A 19105-nucleotide genomic window follows, 5' to 3' on the forward strand; every position below is an offset into this window, starting at 1 on the left:
GTAGACTGCTATGAAATAAACGGCAAGCAGTAGAAGTTTATAGGATGTGTGTGCTTGGGAAAAAATTTAATGTAGCACTGCCTCGCAAGCCAGTCACCTGGAATTGATTACAGCTGATGCAGCATGCGAATCCCCCAATCTTGTAAGCATGTCAAGCGATTACTTTGCTTAATGGTGTTGAAACAGACTTTTTTCCGCACACCCACATCCCATTAACTTTTGCTGGTGACTGTACCTTCATTGTGGTACATTGCCAAGGAATGTGCTAGTCTTTCTTTTTCTTTTTTCAGGCCTTAACTCACATTACATGGGGTATTCCGCACAAAAAAGCAATGCAAAGACAGTAAAACACCACAATAAGCCAGCAAGTAATGAAAGCTACAAGTTGCAATGCACAAAACATAACACTGAGCAAAATTTCAAAACTAATTTATGCACAGCCAGAAATTCACAGCAAGGCTTCCTTAATATCCACAGTTTAAATAGCATAACTGCCAATACTGATAATTTAGAGCCACCTTGCTAAAAGCACTGTCTACTTGATTTAAGGCAACTGAACTCTCAGACAGCAGAATAATTGAGGCGTCCTGTCATGCTATCATGTTTCAAAAAGTTCAGACTACCTCCACCATATACAACAAACCAACCGAAATAAAGCTCAGACTGCAGCCCACATTAAAAAATGGCACCATGAATGATTGAAACTAGACTGCCCATTTCAAACTCCACACTACTGTAATGGAGGTACTACGTCTGCAACACACCTACTGCTATGCAAGTGATGTATAGTTTTGATGTGCAGATTTCTAGAAAACAAGCAATCAAACTAGCATGACAGCAGACACAAGTAATTTGACTTGTCATGTGATGGAAGCAAGATTCATATAAAATGCAGATCCTAAAGTCAATGTCAAAATGAAAGAATCAGAATAAAAACATGCAGGAAGCCAAGAATGGAAAAACTATAAAGAATTTTGTACATGCCAATTAGTTCTATATTTATTTACCTAATTACATCTTTTTTTTTTTGCATAATAGGTAATATCCAGTGTAGGCCAAGAAATAATTAGTAACCTTCACACAATAACACTGTTTAGTTACTGTGCGTTTGTGCAGTTTGCAGTGAAGTGTTTTACCACTATCAGTTAACCTACCGATACTAATGTCCTTATGCTTTATGCTTAGTGAGCATAGCGCCCCTTGACAAGAAATAGGTGGCCTCAGACCACAGCATTAACATCACAGATTATTTATTCTGAAACACTGTTGAGCACAAGAACCAATTAGTGCCTCCTTGATGATAGAAGCTAACATTATTAGTTTTATGCTGGTTATGCTTGCCACCACAATGGCCATGATCACTAAACTCTCAAATTTGTGAAGTAAAAATGTGACAAACCTTAAATAGTAGACAGTAGTTTTAACAAGGCAACAAAATTCTTGCATCACAAAAACACAAAGCATAACAAAAAATGCATACGAGGATACACGTATTTCATTGTCGATAAGCAGAGTGAACAAGAACGATGAGAATGCTTAACGAATAAGCAGGGTAAATAGGCATATCAATAAACAGGGCCAATGACAAAAGCACCACACAAGTGCTAGCAGTACAGATGGCATCAGAAGTAAATAGAACAAAGTTCTAATACTAAAGTTTCATATTTCATAACCTTTGCGAATTTAGCATGCATAGTGTAATCGTTGTGTTCTTATTACTCCTGACTCGACTCGTATGTATCCAGTTGCACTTCATACAACCCCCAACACATGAACCATTATGTTTGGACACTGCATAAGGCAGTGTGCATACTGCTATGCTTAAAATTGACGAATCCATTTACTCAGAGTTCCCACATGTGTTCTGATGCCCATTACAGCTTATTATATTGCGACCCCCAGTAATATGTGGTGAGGCTGCTGCTGTCGCACTGCATGGCAAACTGAGTACAACAGTACTGTCGCAATAAAGTTTAGATGCCACTGAAACCACAAAAAAAAAAAAACTGACCTCCGTAGAACAGGCCAGCAGCATGAAATTGAAAATGTATCCAGCACTTTCAATGACATCACCTGAGTGCACCTCCTCATTTTAAAGCTGCATGCATAAGTTAAAATGAAACATGGCTTTTTTTAGTACTGTGGCAGCACTCTGCTTGCCGCAACAGCGCCTATCTTAACAGACAAAAGTTTTTTATTATTGCTACAAAGCCATACTGCACAAGCCAGCCTTCAAATTTATCGAAGGTTCTATTACAAGCACAATCAAGTCAAATGAAGTGACGGCACTAGCTGTACTCCATCCTCATGAGATTGTCCTGCCCATCAGTCCCCATGGCCCAAGATTGGCCAACAACTGAATGTGGGAGTTTTCTGTTACGGAGTGCGATGCCGACACCTGCTTGCTCCAGAAAAACTCCTACAAGCAGCTTTTGCTCTAAACTAGGGAATGATTAAAGTTATAACTTCTGCATTTGAAACTAGCCCCATCTTTTGGGATTCCACAAAACACAAGAATACTGTAGCTCCAGTCTGAGTTATCAGTTTAGCTTTGCCGTAATGTCTGCTAGCCATCCTGATTGGTGGGGTGACTGCCCTAGTATGGCGGTGGTTTAAGGTTTGCAAACCAGAAAATTTTTTGCCAACAACAAAGGCTTGATAGCACTGTATAGCTTTTCTTTTTTTTTCTGTAGCCATATAACTGCCCTCAAATCAGCACTAATTATTATTACTCCAGTTTTTGATTGCTGCATCGTGCAAGTATGGTTTTCTAATACAGTCGAATGCCGCTACAAACAAAATTCATGGGACCCGGAAAATTTTCGCTGAAGCGGAAGCTTTGTTGTCACGAAATCGGGACCGAACATTGCCAGACTGGACCGGACAGTTCATGAACAACGTTTATTTTCCAGAAGTCTGTCAGCTTTGGTCTTTCTTCTGTCAGCTTTGTTGAAATCGGCACCGTGGTGCGATTTTCTTAGAACTCCGGAAATCTCACGCAGTGGACTGTTTAATGCACCACTACATTTTCTATCAAAACAGATTTTTTTCTGCATCCGTTATAAAAGTGCCCCTGCTTTCATCCTGCGAGAACCCATGCTGAGACCGTGCTGCCTGAAGGCATTTCAGCGTGAACTAATCACGCGTGCGCTCACGTGCGCATGCCCCTCTAAATCGATGCTTTAGACGACATGCCAGAAATGGGTTTGCACCGAAGCTTCAAAGACGATTTACGACGCGCAGTACAAACATACCGTCCCACTACCATTCACGAGCAGTGCCTGTAGGTCAGGACCCGGTGGACAAAATAAATAAATCATTATCCCGACACTTTCCTGCAGCGCAAAAGCGTGACTAGAGTACCATAGCCATCATCAAGCTTCTTGCAACGATGTGCTGCCCACCGGCAAGCTGGGCGACAGCGGATCATTGCACCCCGCTGACTCAGTGTCGCTAGGCCTAACATGCTCCACAATGACGCTGCAGAAACAGCGCCTTGGAACCAGCCACTGCTTATCGTAAAATGTTAAATGTTTTCCCCGGTATCTGTCGACAGAATAGCTTCATACTGAAATGAACAAAGAACTGATTTCCATTATGTCTCTGTCAGTGAAGCGAGCACAAAAGCTGAAAGCCGCCTCGCACCAACGGCCGCGGTTCGCAATCGCAGAGTACTAGTCGTCGACAAAACCATCGCAGGCAGGTAGTGCGCCGAATTGCATCTTTATGCATACGGCTGAGCTAATGAAAGTGCTAACTGTCTTTGGCAGCCATTTTTGGTGAAGGCTAATGAGGTACGGGCATGCGTGGATGCACAAAAAAAAGAAAATCGAGCGCTTAGTCTGAAAAATTTAATTCAAGTGGAACCTCACTTCGAGAATTGTATGTTGTGAGGGAAAATAATTGCACTGTGCTGTATGGTTTACCGATGGGGAATCGGAAATACTTCGTTGTGGCGAAAATTTCGCTGTAGCAGTGTTCGTTGTAGCGCGGTTTCATTGTAGCTAGTCGCTACAAAACAAAAGAGAGAATTCAAAAATTTGTTTCAAGGCACACAGTACAACTACTGTTACATACTGTGACACTCATTTAGCCACCAGTAACAGATTGCGCACTGTTACAACTTCTCAATTATTCATAACTTATCGTACAATATTTAGTATACTTCAGTTGTCATAAATCATCCCAACCTTTCTTTTTTTTTTTGCGCAATGCTATTTAAATGACCTGTGTCTGTTCAGACTCAAAACAACCACCCCTCTGAAATAAAGCAACTATCTGTGACGATTATTACCTCAAATTTCTTATTTCCTCACAAATAAACATGGATGGTATATGTAACGAAAAGCTTTAAATTAAGAAAAACTTTTAAGAGCCATTGAGCAGAATTTGAAAGAGGCCTGAATGATGGCATCACCTTCACTGAAAAAGCGCTTTTGTAAGCTAGAAAAGGCCAGAAAACAAAATACAGGTGCCGCCATCACAGGCTGTTTTTGTAAGCAAACTATGGTAATGCAGGGAAGCCACACTAGCTGGTGCTTGACCTGCTGCCATTGCACACTGGCAATGGCGTGCGGGGAAGCCAACCTAACTGGAGTTCGTTTTATTTTTTTGCAGCCTCCGGAATCGCCGCGGCAGCTCGAATTAGGGTTAAACTTCAGAAAACGTCTCCCACTTCTTTCGTAAGCATCGTCTGAGTTACCATCCCTTCACTGACTCAACTGCTCTGCTCATACATGCATTTCTGACGAAATTTTATGTTGCGAATTTCAGCTATATTTAAATATTTCACGATTTTTTACGTCTGCATTATAACGAGGTTTTACTGTATGTATGTAATTTGCCATTTTCAAACTATCTGTATAAAATTCTACATAACTCTCATATTTCTCGTTTAATGCTATGTATTCTTATAAGATGTGTTTCTGTGCCATTTGAATTTTGTGAAAGTGCGAGGGCACGGGCGCAGTTCTTCAAACTTGACTCATAACCACCTCCCTTGTCTGATGTAGGCTTCGCGTGCGCTGCTAGCCACCTAGCTAACACCAACGGCTGGCCTTTGCTCTTGGTTTGCTGGTTCGCCACCAATACTGAATCTGCACGATGGCCGCTTCGGCTACGTGCCATTTTTTGCCACGAAGAAAGCAGATAGACTTGAAACACCATTCACGGATGTGGCGTTTCTAGCAGTGTTCCTGTACATCTCTCCGAGTAAAGTATGTTGGACAATGGTCCACCTAATGCAACATTATGACGATGCAGCACCCCCGGAAATACTAAATGCCTTAGGATATCACCAGGAATGTCACAGGCTGTTAACTACGGCTAGGCTGCCATCACTAAATATGAGCACTGCATCTACGATGGTAACTCGGAGATGTGCATTAGAAAAAAAAGGCATTAAAGGCATTAATGGTTGTATGTTCCCAGATGAAGTGGTTAAATGACTCCTGGGAATTTTAGGCTCGCCTGTGGAAACTCTTCTTGAGAAGATATGGCTGTGCTAGCTGCTGGAAAACTGATTTTCAGGCATAGAGAACTGATTTAGGTGAGTGTATTTGAGCAAAAGGTTCGTCTGTCACTTCGCTCTTGCAAACATCAAGTGCCACAGTCTTTCGTAAACAGCATATGAGTGGCATCACTGGCGGTAGTAAACGTTCGAAAATAAGTGACCCACACAACCTTGCATATGTTTTCCAAGTCTCTAAGCAAAAGCAAAATGGAAACTTTCCAAATAATCACACAGGAGAGAAGAAATTGTGCACCTCACATGGGGTAAGAAAAGACTGGAGCGAAATGTGCCAGTGTTCAATGAATAATACCATGTACTTTTCCTGCTTTGCCTGACTACTGTTGAAGAATCAGATGAGCTTAGCAAAATCCCAAGTTTTGCTTTTCACATCATTCTTGAGCATTTAGCATGCCCATTCAACACATGATTTCAGAAGCCAGGCTGTTATGGCTCTACTAAATGGGTGCAAAAGCACGCAAGTCACTGAATATGTTCAGGAATGTTTCAGCATTCGGTTTTAGCCTGCCCTGCGTCCTTAACCAAATGTCTCACAGTATGAATCCCTGCTCAGACACAATTTCTTTTTCAATACACCTCCACTGAAAATATATGAGACAGCAGACACCCATCGTGAAAGTGCTAAGGGCTGGCCCCAAAAACATTACTAAGCATCTGACTTGCACTTGTGATGGGCAGCAATGGCTGGCCTGACTACTGTCCCTTGGAAGACACCGAGAAAGGTAGTGAACTTGACTGTCTCAGCCAGCCCCCTGACTCTCCAATAAACTAGAGTTTAATTAGATTTAGCCTGCACCGCCACCTTATCATTTGGACAGCATCATGTCCCTCTGAGATTCAGCAAAAGCTTCCAACTACCACCACATAGTTCTGGCTTGGTTTTTCTGGTTTATTGGGGTTTAACGTCCCAAAGCGACTCAGGCTATGAGGAACGCCATAGTGAAGGGCTCCGGAAATTTCGACCACCTGGGGTTCTTTAACGTGCACTGACATCACACAATACACGGGCCTCTAGAATTTCGCCTCCATTGAAATTTGGCCGCCGCGAACGGGATCGAACCCGCGTCTTTCGGGCCAGCAGCCGAGCGCCATAACCACTGAGCCACCATGGCGGGGTTCACATAGTTCTGGTCATATACTCCACTGCTCTTACTGCTGCAGTGGCACCGTGCAACTAAGCATAGTTTCTTTAGTTAGTGTTGCAGAAAACTGCATAAAAGTCATTAATACAAGAGCTGTTGATGAAGCAGCAGTTTCTTGCACGTATACACACATCAGGAAATGCACTCACCACACGTGGTGCTGAAGGAATGAAACTCTTAACGGGAAGGGCTTCCTTAAAGAAAGTAGCAGGTTCCGTGACTACATCTTTACCAAGGCTACACTGAACACAGGCCATCTATTAAAAAAGTGCTAAGGACTGAGCACTTAAAGATGCAAATTGAAACAGCTCTGAAGGAAAAGAGTTACACAGCCAGAAGAAAACAGACAGGAAGAACCATGAGTTTCAGGGTTACACGGTTAACCCTTTAATGCTCAGAAAGTAAAATGGCTGAATTAAGTCCTGATAGCATCTGGCTAGTTGCTGTTTCTAGACGTTGCAGGAATATAAAACGACAATAACTCTGCTGAGGAATCCTAATTCTTCTTAGGTCAAAACCTTGAAAATTAAAGTAATTTCTGAACGTCTAGCTCAGTTTGCTCACAATCCAGCGGGCAGGTTGTGATCACATCACAAGGTCACGCGTGATGGCGATCACCATTTCCACTTGCACAGACCCTTATAATGCTAATCCATTAATAAATATAGAATTCCCACCTTTTCGACAAATCATCCATTCGGCAGTAAGCTTATCATTTATCTGCAGCAATTCCAATAGTATGTTCAGAGAAGTCAACTGGGTAGAAAGTGGAATGCCTCCCTTTGGCTGAAAGTATTCTCCCAAACCTATGATGAAACACATATGCTCTCACAAAAGGCAACTAGTACATCTAACAAGACTGGATGTCAATGTTCCTGGAATTCTTATGCTTTGGTTATGTCAGCAAATGGCCACACGCACTGTGAATGGCTCGGAAAGCCTGGTATCCTACCAAATAATTTACCATGCAAGTTGCTTTGTGCCAAAACCGAGCTCTGTAGATAAGACTTTTTGTGCACTCTATGACATTATCAATCCCGGAATATATGTTCCAGAAGGAATGCATGTTTTTTTCAGGCTGCTATATAACTTTATTAAGGCTATGAAAAATGGATATGACTTTTCTCTCATTTGATAGTGCTGTAGAGAAAGGATACTTTTTTTAGCCTGCTAAATAACTTCATTAAAGCTACAAAAAATGGATACGACTATTCTCTCATTTGATAGTGCTGTAGAGAAAGGATGTTCCATTCAGGATCTCAGCATCAGTGCTGTAATGTCTCTCAGAGACTGGTCGGCATCTTCTCAAGATGCTATGTCCATCACGTACACATAAAAGTAAGAATGTATTGTGTGATAAAGTGTGAAAATGGATGCTATAATTTGCAAAGAACTGTGATCTCTGACGATCACATTATCACAAGCCTCAAAAGAGAAAACTGTGAACGCCTGAAGTACCTCCATAAATTGAGAATAAAGAAGTTGGCAACAGAACTTTTTTATCATCGTACCAGTCTCAAGTGTCATGGAAGTTGTGGGCATGTACATGTCGTGCTAGGCTGTGAAAAAAAGGGGACGACGACGTTCCAGATTATGTGATAAAAGCAGCCGGGAATATCAGTCTGGAGCTTCCTCCTGGATGCACACTCCACATCAAGGAACATGAGCACATGGCTGTACAGCGATCGAATGTGAATAGGGTGAGGGTTTTTACCCCTTTTATACCAGCTTAGCCTTTCTTTGGTGGCCATATAGCCAGTTTACGTTGTCTGGCATGATAGCACTATGTTATTTCACATTTGTGTTCATACACAACAATAAATCGGTAGGCATTGAATTTTCAATGACACATTTTTGCCAGGCAAGCCAACAGTCAGAAGCCATGTCAATACATAGTCTGAGGCTTTTATTTGCTGTCCAATGAGTCAGCGGAGCCTTGTAATAGTAATGCCAAAGTCCAGGCATGCATCCTCAGCTCCTACCACATCCCTGTTACAAAAAAGCTTCATTCTCCTCATTTTCCATTTTATTTATGCCCTTTTTACAAGGAGTATAGAAAATTGTGTGCAGTTTGACAGCTATCAAGGTAACTTTAATTGTGAGGAGTTTAAATGCAGAAACCTAAGCAAAACTTGTCAATATTCCAGCAGATTTTTGAATATACAGTAATCCCTCGTTATAACGAAGTCAGCGGGACGGCGAAAAAATTCGTTATAAGCGATAATTTGATATAAGCGACCGCTCGAAAAAAGCTAGAACAGTCCAGATTTAATTGCGCCACAACTGCAAGGAAGCTGGCGGATGACGCCGCGCGGCGTCCGCCAGCTGCGGCGGTTGCTAGGCAACGGCTCAAGGTCGGTCTCTGTGCCTCCTTGGAGCACTGCCACAGCGAAATCGCAAGTTCGTGGCCAATGTAGCTTTCGCTACAAAATTTGCTCGCAGCACAACTGTTACTTCTACCAGCAACTCAGTATTGGTCAGCGATCCTCAAAGATGATACAGTTTTCAAATTTCTTATACCAGAGTTTATTATCTATATCAAGAACAAGCTTTAGCTCATTTTTGTGATCCAGACGGGATCCCAGGCTGATCAACAGGTCGGCAGGCTCGGCTTACTTCACGTTCGCACAAGAAAAATACAAAGCAGCCATGCTACCATAAAGTCTGCCTCCTAGATTCGAGCAATGAGAGCATGCCTGTGCAAAGAGTGGAGCTTTCGGCAACGACGCCGCCTGCAGGACCGCCGGGTGATAAACTGCGTGCTGCTCCCTGACTGCCCTGGTCGCCGCTAAGCCTAGCCGGTTTCGCATCAATGCCGCAGCTGTTAGCGCTTCGGAACTGGCCAGCACTCAAATAAAGGCGCTACACTGGGCACCCCTTTACTGTCAACCGGTCCCATAATAAAAGATACGTTAGATTTCTGCGACGCCTCCAGCAACGAAGCTAGCAGACGGCAGGCGAAGCGCATAAATTTGCTTGTATCGCAGTCATCACCTCTACCCCCAGGGCTTGCTATGAGCTTGAACAAACAATACTATCGCGTTTTCAGACGCCGGTGGCCGGCATCAAGGCAGGCAGGCCACGGCCGGTCTCGACGCGTGCTCGCTCGCTCGCGCGTCGAGACCAGCCGTGGGCAGGCCAGCCCGGCTCAAAGGAGCGCGCCTACGTCATTATGACGCTGCTGCTCTCCGTGCTCACATTGGCTCCCGCTTCCCGTCACGTTTGCCGCGGGCGGCCCGTCGTTGAGCTGGTTGGACACAGGCGGCGAGCTGCGATCGAACGCTGCGACGCCGTTCGCAACTTCGCGCCGCGGTGAATTGCGCTTGCTTTTCGCACATGTCCCCGCCGTAACAACAAAATTCAGTGACCCTACCACGCATTTAGACCGTTCGTCTAGTCGAATGGCGCGAATCGAGCATGACCGGTCACTTTTGCGCATCCAGGACGCCGCGGTTTTCTGGCATCGCAAAGCGCGAGGAAAACTATTTTCGTGTCATGGGGAGCACCAGGAATGCGCTTCCGAACGAGATTAACGGTTCGGGCGCGCTGCACCATGGAATTTGGCCCCGCTGAGCAGGGGACACTCGGCACTTTCTTGGTGCCCGTTACTAGGCAGGTCATCGATCGTGAGTTTGGTACTTTTGTGGCCTGTTCTATGCCTGCATGAGTCTAATTCGTTGGCGGTATTAATTTGACACTGCATGTGCAAAGGGTCGCCGCCACGGCGGTGATGCCTACGCTTGGCGGCGGCGATGCCTCCGCTCGCCACTTCGCTCTAAGCGGGTCAAGCTCTTCGTGCGCTTCGAGTAATGCGGCTTAAGATGCATGCGTTTGGGTCGGGACAGGAAGAAATTTCGAATAAAGCGATATTTCGAGTAAAGCGATTTCGTTATAACGAGGGATTACTGTATGTCCATTACTGGAAAGTTTCTGTTCTGTACCAGGCTCATTAAGAACACAAGCAGTGGTACATAGCTTTCTAAAGTTACATAATTTTTTCTTGTGGACTACACCAGCAGCGTATTCTAGTTCTGACTGACAAAACAAAAACTGAAAGCAGTCAGCCCTGCCAATCAGTCTTCGGCTTTGTGCTTTCTGATAAGTCTGTCGCAGCTTATTCAGCGCCTGAAAGTGGAAACTGCTGGGTTTGCATGGCTGGCGAGTGCAAGGCCAATAGCCGCCGCAGCCGTTGTGGACAGGCAGTGAAGCTCAAAAACAGAAACTAAACGGCTAGGCTATTTTTTGGCTAGCGACTGCGGCCCTTCTATCGTTTTCATGACTGCCGTTACACGCACGTCAAAGGTGCATAGGTTACAATGCATCATGCAATAGGCGGGATTTTTTCACGACCCCTTGCCCGCCCTGTGACACCCAAGCAAAATTTCACAAGTGGCCTTTTCCGCTAATCATAGTAGATCAAAACGAGATGGCGGAACTCGTGTTAGAAGAGTTGTGAAGGGGACAGGACGAGTGCCATGGGTGTAGGTGTTAAGTATGTCAGCACATTACGGAAGGATGAAACAAAAACAAAATGCGTGCTTTTGCGTTATAATTGTTATAAGTGGGTGGTTGGCCATCTTGTATTCACTATGCTGGGATGAGTGCAAAAGCCCACTTGCAGAATTACGCATGAGGTCCAAACCTACGAGCGTTCGAACGTGATCGGTTTACGCGACAAACGAAGAAGAAGAACACAAAAAAGATGCCTTTCTACTGTTTTCCCAGCACTTTAAACCCAATCTTCGGATAATTTCTCCAGACACTGTGGTTCTGCCCCGTCGAATTTACGAAAGCAGGGGCGTTATTCGATCACTACTAAATACTCGGAAATTTTCTAATAAGTACTCAGAAATTCTTGAATATCAATTTCTCGAATTGAATATACACTGAATAACAAACAAATTTGATCTATATTCGAAATTTCAATTATTTGTGCATCCTTAATTGCAGCATATCTAATACTCCCTTATTTTTGTTAACTGCATTATTCAGCTACAGTATAGCAGAAAGCAAATTAGAATAACTCAAAAAGAATTATTATGAGCTAACAGTCATAATAATTCTGCACAGGCATTTTAATAGTTAAATGGCTATAAAACACACTTAAAGACTCGTGACATATTCCACTCTCAATATTTTTTTACAAGTACAGAATGCAGAGGGTCGAAAAATAAAAGTAAATATAGTAGAACCCTGTTATAAACTAGTTAAGAATGAGCAAAATTCTGAGTGTACCAAGTTTTACTAAATGTGGAGTTATTACAAAGCTTTATTTTAGCTTTCAAAACTCCGATAAGACAACAAAAGAGCAATCAGCCCGTCAACAAACTGTGTGTAGATGAAAACATGAGTTCAATTGAAACTAGAACTTCCACTAGAGTTGTAGAGTTGCAAAGTTGTCATAACAGGGTTCTATTTTATGAAAATAAACCTGAGTTGTGCTAAACTGGCATATCGTCCCCATTAAAAGGACAACCAGTGACAGACCAAGCATAATATTTGAATGAAAACTTGGGACTTCTCGATGTGAATGTAAATAACGGAAATGAACACCTGAGGCCCAGCAAGTCTTAAGCGCTCAAGGCCCTGTCATTCCCAAGAACTTTCTATCAAGTAGGTTGAACATTTTGAACTAAATACTAAGACAGAGAATGTGTTAGGGAATGCACACTGCACGAAGTGATGTGAGCAGTCAGAGCAGCGAATTAAATAATCAGCATGTCGTAGAACAAGACTGCAGTCAAGATGTCGGTAATCAAGCTTAATAAACATTTGAAGTTCATGGAGCTGGGCAGATACTAGCAGCCTGTACCAAAAAAAAAAAAGGGTTACAAGCAGGCTTTTACTGCACAAGGCAGATTTAGGGTTGATGGCGGAACGAATCACTGACCCGTGATATACAGGATGTTTCACCCAAGACTTTAAATTTTTAAAAACATACTTTTTGAGTTAGAAGAGCGCTTTTTTCGGCATAACATTGTCAGCGGTGTAGTACATTGGAGTACAGCTAAGAATATTTAAGTTAACTTTTTAACAATTAATGTTAGGTTCCTTAATTACTGAGAGGCCGTAGCTCACCATAAGTTAAATCCATATCAGTTTTTAAGATTTCGAAAACACAACTACCCTCGGCGCTGTGGTGCAACAAATTTTGTTTGGCTACATCGGGCCAACATACTACATGCACTTTCGAGAAGCTTGCAGGCAAAGCAACCCCTTCAGTGCGTGTAAGTTGTCAAAATAGTCAAAATTTGTTGGGACACAGCGCCAAGGATAACTGCGTTTTCAAAATTATAAAAACACATATGGTGTGTGTGTGTGTGTGTGTGGGGGGGGGGGGGGGGGGGGTGCGACAGCAGCACCCTGGTGCAACCTAACATAGGTTTTGTCTGCTGTGCTACATATTCATTAAAGATTGGGATGTGTCGCAAAACACCACCCAAACTTCCTTCACTGCAAAACGTTTAGCCAGCAGTAAGTCAGTGATAGACATTGAGAGGAATAAAAATGAGCAAACTAGTCACGGAAGCTGAAATTTTGAGTGCAGATCCATTCCTGCATGCCTCCTTTCAGTTTCACCACAAGGCGCTTGCCGCAAACTTTTACTGTATCTATGGCACAAAATCTAATTATGAAAATCCAGCAAAAAAAAAAAATATATTAAATCTGAACATACATAAAATTCTCATATGCCCTGTATTGTAGGTTATTACATGAGCATTATTATAGCTCATACATATACTGGGTAAATTATAACTTGCAGGTGTCAATGCACTCATACTGACTTTCTCATCTGATGAACTCCTGCCCTATACTTGTGGACATTTCTTTCTCTTTTTCAGCAAGAAAGCTCAAAACACTGCATGTTACATGGAAAAGCAGCGCAAAAGAAACATCACATCTAATCTGTTATCCTCTGACAATGAAAACAACACATCTACTCAAAAACCTGATTAACCAGACCGAAGTACAGTAGCCGACCGATTTTTCGGAGTCCGAAAAATCGGACTTGCACCGAAAAATCGGACTTGCACGACATTTCGGACTTTGCTGGAGAACCGTCAAGCCCCTCATAGGAACCTGTACATTTTCACGACCGATATTTCAGACTCTCTGGAGTCCAGAAGTTAAATTTTTCGGACTAAAACAGACGCCAACAACACCGTGGAGATTGGTTTTCACCCGAAAGTTCACGTATGTGGCCTAATATAGACGCGAGCAGGCATCGCTACCAACCAACCCATTCCCCGCTCACACGAAAGGTGCCATTTTGGATTTAAACAGAGTCGGCGCATGCCATGGCAGGTGATGACGGGAGTGAGTCGGACGGATTGGCTTGAACAGGCTTGGCTATTGGTTCTCCATTGTTTTCGTTCAAGACGGCCTAAAAAGAGCGTGTGAGCGCACTGAAAATGGGACAGCTGCAGCATCTCCCACGATTTGACAACACCACCCGCGGACCCACGGGTCGGGGCAGCGGATGCAAGAGAAGGGATGGGGGGGGGGGGGGGGGGGTGCACTCCGAGGTGCTTACGTCTTCCTGTGGATTACCTCTCGGTCTTTGCGAGCATCACTGTCCATGCAAACAGACTGTTCTTGCTTCGCGTGGCTTGTGCGTTCGTTCGCGGCAGACTAGCGGCCGCGTCGCACTGTCTGCTATCGTGATGTGATGTGCAGACATGACGAAAGCATGACTGTGGCTCAGATACAGTCTAATATATCGCTTGCAAGTAGAACATGGGGTCGGGCGAATTTTGCGACTTTTAAAGCCAGCTTTTGGCAGAAAAGTGTTCTTTTTTTTAAGTTAATGGATTTTTCGGACTGTCTGATTATTCAGACTATTTTCCGGGTCCCGTCGAGTCCAAAAAATCGGTCGGCGACTGCATTGCAAAGACCCCATGTAAAAGAAAAGTTCATCAAATAAATGCATCAATGAATCGCAAAAGAGCAGGCTAGCATTTCCAACCCTACTTCAAGATGTTTCAAAGCAAAACAAACACTAAAGAGAATAAATGAAGGTTAACTGTTCTGTAACTTCATCAACAGCCATGTTTCAGATGCGGTAATCACTGCAGGAGCACGCAAAGTAAACATGACAGGTAACATGATGCTCTGCTACTCTTGATCAGTGTATCACATAAAAAGCTTACGGATTCCAGCTGTAACTGCAGGCCACAGTAATGTTGTTGAACATGAAGACATACCTTGTTTGGAGAATAATAAAAAAAGGTGGTGACATGGGCCCATATTCGAACCCTGATTCCTGCCAGGACTGATTTCCAAAAGTGTGCACCGAATGGCAGAAGTGGCTGTGGTGCTTAGTCGCATCACAACGCATCCTTGGAGATGCACGAGTTGCTACAAGAACACACTCAATTTGACAACTCCATTTCTTGCTGCATGGCCTGTGGCACTGCAGGTGTGGCTGCAGTAACTCACAGTTTGGTGGCGTGCCACCTACGCATCACTCACTTGTCCTGTTAGCACATCAAAGCCAGGTAGTAGTGCAATGTCGCTGCAGTTGAGTAGCAGCAGTGCCTTAAAGCAATCATCCCAAAATTGCCTCTTTTCAGTTCTAAACAAATACATTTGCAAACACATTATATAATGACGATGCTTTCATATGGACATGCTACTACTGTTTCCGAGATGCCCTTTTTTTTTTTTTTAACCAGCAGTTCACGCAACTGCAACAAGATCCAGCCTTTCTACAGCTAGGGAAAATGAGGACGGGTGGTGTGACTGCGCTTTCTGTTGCAAATCAGAGAATACAGGCCCAGGTCACAAGTGTTTACAGTAGGCCAACTTAAAAGGACTGTACAAACCACATCTCATCAAAGCTGCTGAATCCTTATCTGAGGCTTTTTCTCTCCTCCTGGCACAGCTAGAATACTATAAGCCACGCGTTGATAAAAAGTTTCCTTGCAGGTAAATAAAACAGCCCATGATGGAATTTTATCTTCACAGATGCTATTGGGGATATTCAAAATTCCGCAAGTGCACTTTCCCACACAACTAGTATGTTGTCAAAGATAAGATGGCCAACTTCTGTACACAAAAACTGCGAGGGCTACAGGACAGGCGCTAAGGGTGTGGATAGAATGTAAAAAACGTATTTTGGAAGAATAAAAAAAAAACTAGCCCTTCTTGCTCTGTTTCAGCTGGAAACGCATGGTCAGTAATCTTGTCTTGGGTAACGTTTTTATGCGGGAAAGCGCACTAGCGGAATTTTGAATGTCCCCTACTACCTTCCTGATCACTCCACAAAGGATGCCAAGGGTCAAAAGAAGAAAAGAGTGGAAGAAGCAGTTTAGGGCTCCTTGAAAGTCAACATGTGCTGGCAAAGCATGCCAGAAACAATTCCAAAGAAAAAGTGATTTAGATGATTTTTTTCCAGGTCTATTCTATCCTAGTAGACTAGGGAAGCTGAAAATCTTGTATGCAAAAGTATTTGAGCAGTATATCACAGTGTGGAAGTCTAGCCAGTAGGCTCTCACAGACTTACATTAGAATGCATTCTCGTCAATTACATTTATAAACCATAAATAATTCTCTTAAGTATGTGCATTAAGCATGAACATCTGCCCGAGAAAGTAAATGCCACCACTGCATGCTTTGCAACAGGGCGCCATACAATTTTTGACAGCCCAGCTGTCATCGAATCAAAAATAGCTAAAGGATGCAACTAGTTTTCAGGCTAGTCGTGCAGCGTATGAGTACCGTGTGGGCAGCCTGTGCCACCTGTGCAGTGCCTTCCACAGCATCAGGCATAGTCGGCGCCTGGCACAGACAGTGGCCACCAGGGCAAGCATAAGCAGCCCAAGAAGCAGCAGAACCAAGGTGGACCTACCGACAGGCACTAGGCCACGAGGTGAATAGAAGTGCAGCAGAAAGCTGAGTGAGCGCTCCTCACTCCACTGGGTGCCCTCACGGCAGTCGCTGCACAGTGAGGCTGGAGGGAAGGGCTGCTTTGGGTGCAGCGGATCCTCAGAGATGTCCCCAGCCAACCGTGCGTTGACTCTGTTATGCGCTTGCCAGAGCCAGAGGACGGCATCCCGTGTCGTGTGGACCTCGGAGTCCAGATCCTTGGCCATGGCACCAAAGTGGGCAGCACAGTAGCGGCAAGAGAAGAAGTAGGCCACATAGTCCCTGATGGCCTGGAGGACATCTGCACCAGATGTGCTTCTCCCAAGAGGGTAGCCTGCAAGACAGACATAAGCAGTGGTAGGAATGGCCAAGAGATTTTTTAAGCAGCCTTAGTTAGTAGCAGGTGAAAATTCCATTTGGAGCAGCTTCCCCGTGTTTTGTAGCGCGAGACCGATACTGAGAAATAAGATACAAATGCGAATATTGACAGTGTTTCAACTAACTTGTGCCAGGGTTTAAAAAATAACAACATGCTGCACAAAGATTTGAATGGTGCAGGGTTTTGGGCAGTTGTCCTAGCCATGTTTGCGTATCTTTTAAACGCCTCCAAGTAAACTTTTTGCTTAACACGGAAAAATGAGTGATATTTTGTACTGTTTATATTAGTTCAGATTTTTCTGTGCAAAAGTTGCAGAGAATATTGAGAAACGCCCACTTCTGTTGTTATTTTCGATATCACTTCAGTTTTTTTTTTTAACCTTAAAGCCCCCAAGACTTAAAAACTGGCGTTTGACTGCACTCCTGTGTGGCGACATAGGCACCCTCAAATGCATTCCAATTGAAGGAACTCAGTTAGGGAAAGCCAGGATGAACAAACAGACCACCAGACATAGGGATCATTCAGGGTTGAGCGCAGCCGCTTTGCTTCGCCAGAGTTATGATGCTGCAGCAGGAGCGCAACCATGTCGTCACCATTTCACGAGATAGCACAGGTTTCTTGCAGTCCAACATGGCTGTGCCCCTCGTGACGAAGGGTTCTGCCGCGCATGCGCAGTATTTTCCTCCACTGATGGGTTCAGTGTTGCCGCATGCGTCCCACAGACTCCGCACCTTCCTCTTCAAATATTTGCAACAAAGAGACTCAGTTTGGACTTCTGCCAAACGAGCTTGAGTCATTGTTATGGTGTGAGGAAGACTTCTAGCAATGACACAAGCTTGATATCACGCGTGCACAAGTGCACTTATGATCTGGTCAGTGCATGCCAACCCCTAGCAGCCAACCCCTAGCAGCCAACCCCTAGCATGCCAACCCCTAGCATGCCACACCATCACTGGAGACGGCTTAATTTAGTCAGCACTCCTATTTTATGAAGCAACTTACTACAGTAAAACCTCATTAAACCGCAATTGGCCAGAGCTCAGAAAAAGTATGTGCTAAACGGTAGGACAGCTTAACTGAAATGGAATAAGATCACTTACTTACTATATTTACTCTCGTAACTTGCACATTTGTTTTTTAAAGTTAAGGGTTCAAAAAAGGGGAGCGCAAATTTCTCGAACACATCCTAAAAAAATTACCGACGATTACGTTACTTCCTAATGCGAAATTTGAGCGCAGCAAATAAGCTGTTTCACCTTTTCGATAGTGAGTCAACCCCAGCTGCGGAGTTGGTTTCAGGGACAACGCCGCCGATGCCGACACAAACAATATGATACCCTCGCTTCCGCAGCGCTAAGAACCAGGTCTAGCCGTGGGAAGGTGGTCACGTATTCGTCGACGTGCCGGGGCCTACGTGAAATAACCGGCGCGTCGGCAACTGAAGAGCACCCTATCCGCCACACAAGAACAGGGGGGGGGGACCCTTTCCTCCTCTTTCTGCATGGCGGCGACGGTGTTCTATGCAGTCACGTTATCTTGACTCTCTAGCGGCGTCAGTGGCATCCAGCGGTATCAGTCGGTCGCTGCTAGCACTGGGGGGATGAAAGGGGGGCGGAGCTGGTTACGAGGCCGACGACAACGCCGACGACGACGCGAAACCCAGGAACGGACGCCAAAGAGCTGCGCTCTAAAAAGCCCTTAAAAAGGTCACAAGGTGCAGTATGTACCAAAATTCAAGTTGACTCCAAATATAGGTCAATGCATTCCCTCCTGCCCCACCCCACGTTACATAGCTCCCTACAGGATGGCATGACAGCGCATGCTCAGCTCAAAGCAATAAACACGCAATGATACAATCGGCAAATGGAAATAAAAGGCGATAAAATGACACCCTCCTGTGCAGCCAGGCTCACTAGAGGCAAACCTAATAGTAAACAGTTCGGTAGTTTCATATTCGGCACGTGAGCCAACGGTTCGGTAGTTTCAGATTCCGGCAAGCGCCAGAGGTTACCTGAAGCTTGCTCTGCAACTGTTTGTCTGGTAAAGTAACCACCAGAGCAAGCAAGTCGGGTAAACAGCGCGCAATTCGAGCATTTTTTTAGCAGAACCAATTTACAATGAATTAATGACTTTTTTTTTACACATGGAGCTCCATGTACCCTGCCGGGGGAATGGGCATTGGCATGG

General features: G+C 44.2%; 1 protein-coding gene across 3 annotated transcripts in view; it reads right to left on the reverse strand.

Annotated features, from left to right (window-relative positions):
* The window catches only part of LOC149352486 (sulfhydryl oxidase 1-like), a 116270-nt gene that overhangs the window by 61221 nt on the left and 35944 nt on the right, over positions 1-19105 (reverse strand). For all 3 annotated transcript variants that reach the window (XM_089581677.1, XM_089581676.1, XM_089581675.1), the window contains exon 10: positions 16523-16873. In XM_089581677.1, the coding sequence (XP_089437803.1) occupies positions 16523-16873 (351 nt within the window). The remainder of the gene's footprint in view (positions 1-16522; positions 16874-19105) is intronic.

This window comes from Amblyomma mixtum, chromosome 3 (assembly GCF_055824585.1).
Source record: "Amblyomma mixtum isolate Tamu chromosome 3, ASM5582458v1, whole genome shotgun sequence".
Classification (NCBI taxonomy): domain Eukaryota; kingdom Metazoa; phylum Arthropoda; class Arachnida; order Ixodida; family Ixodidae; genus Amblyomma; species Amblyomma mixtum.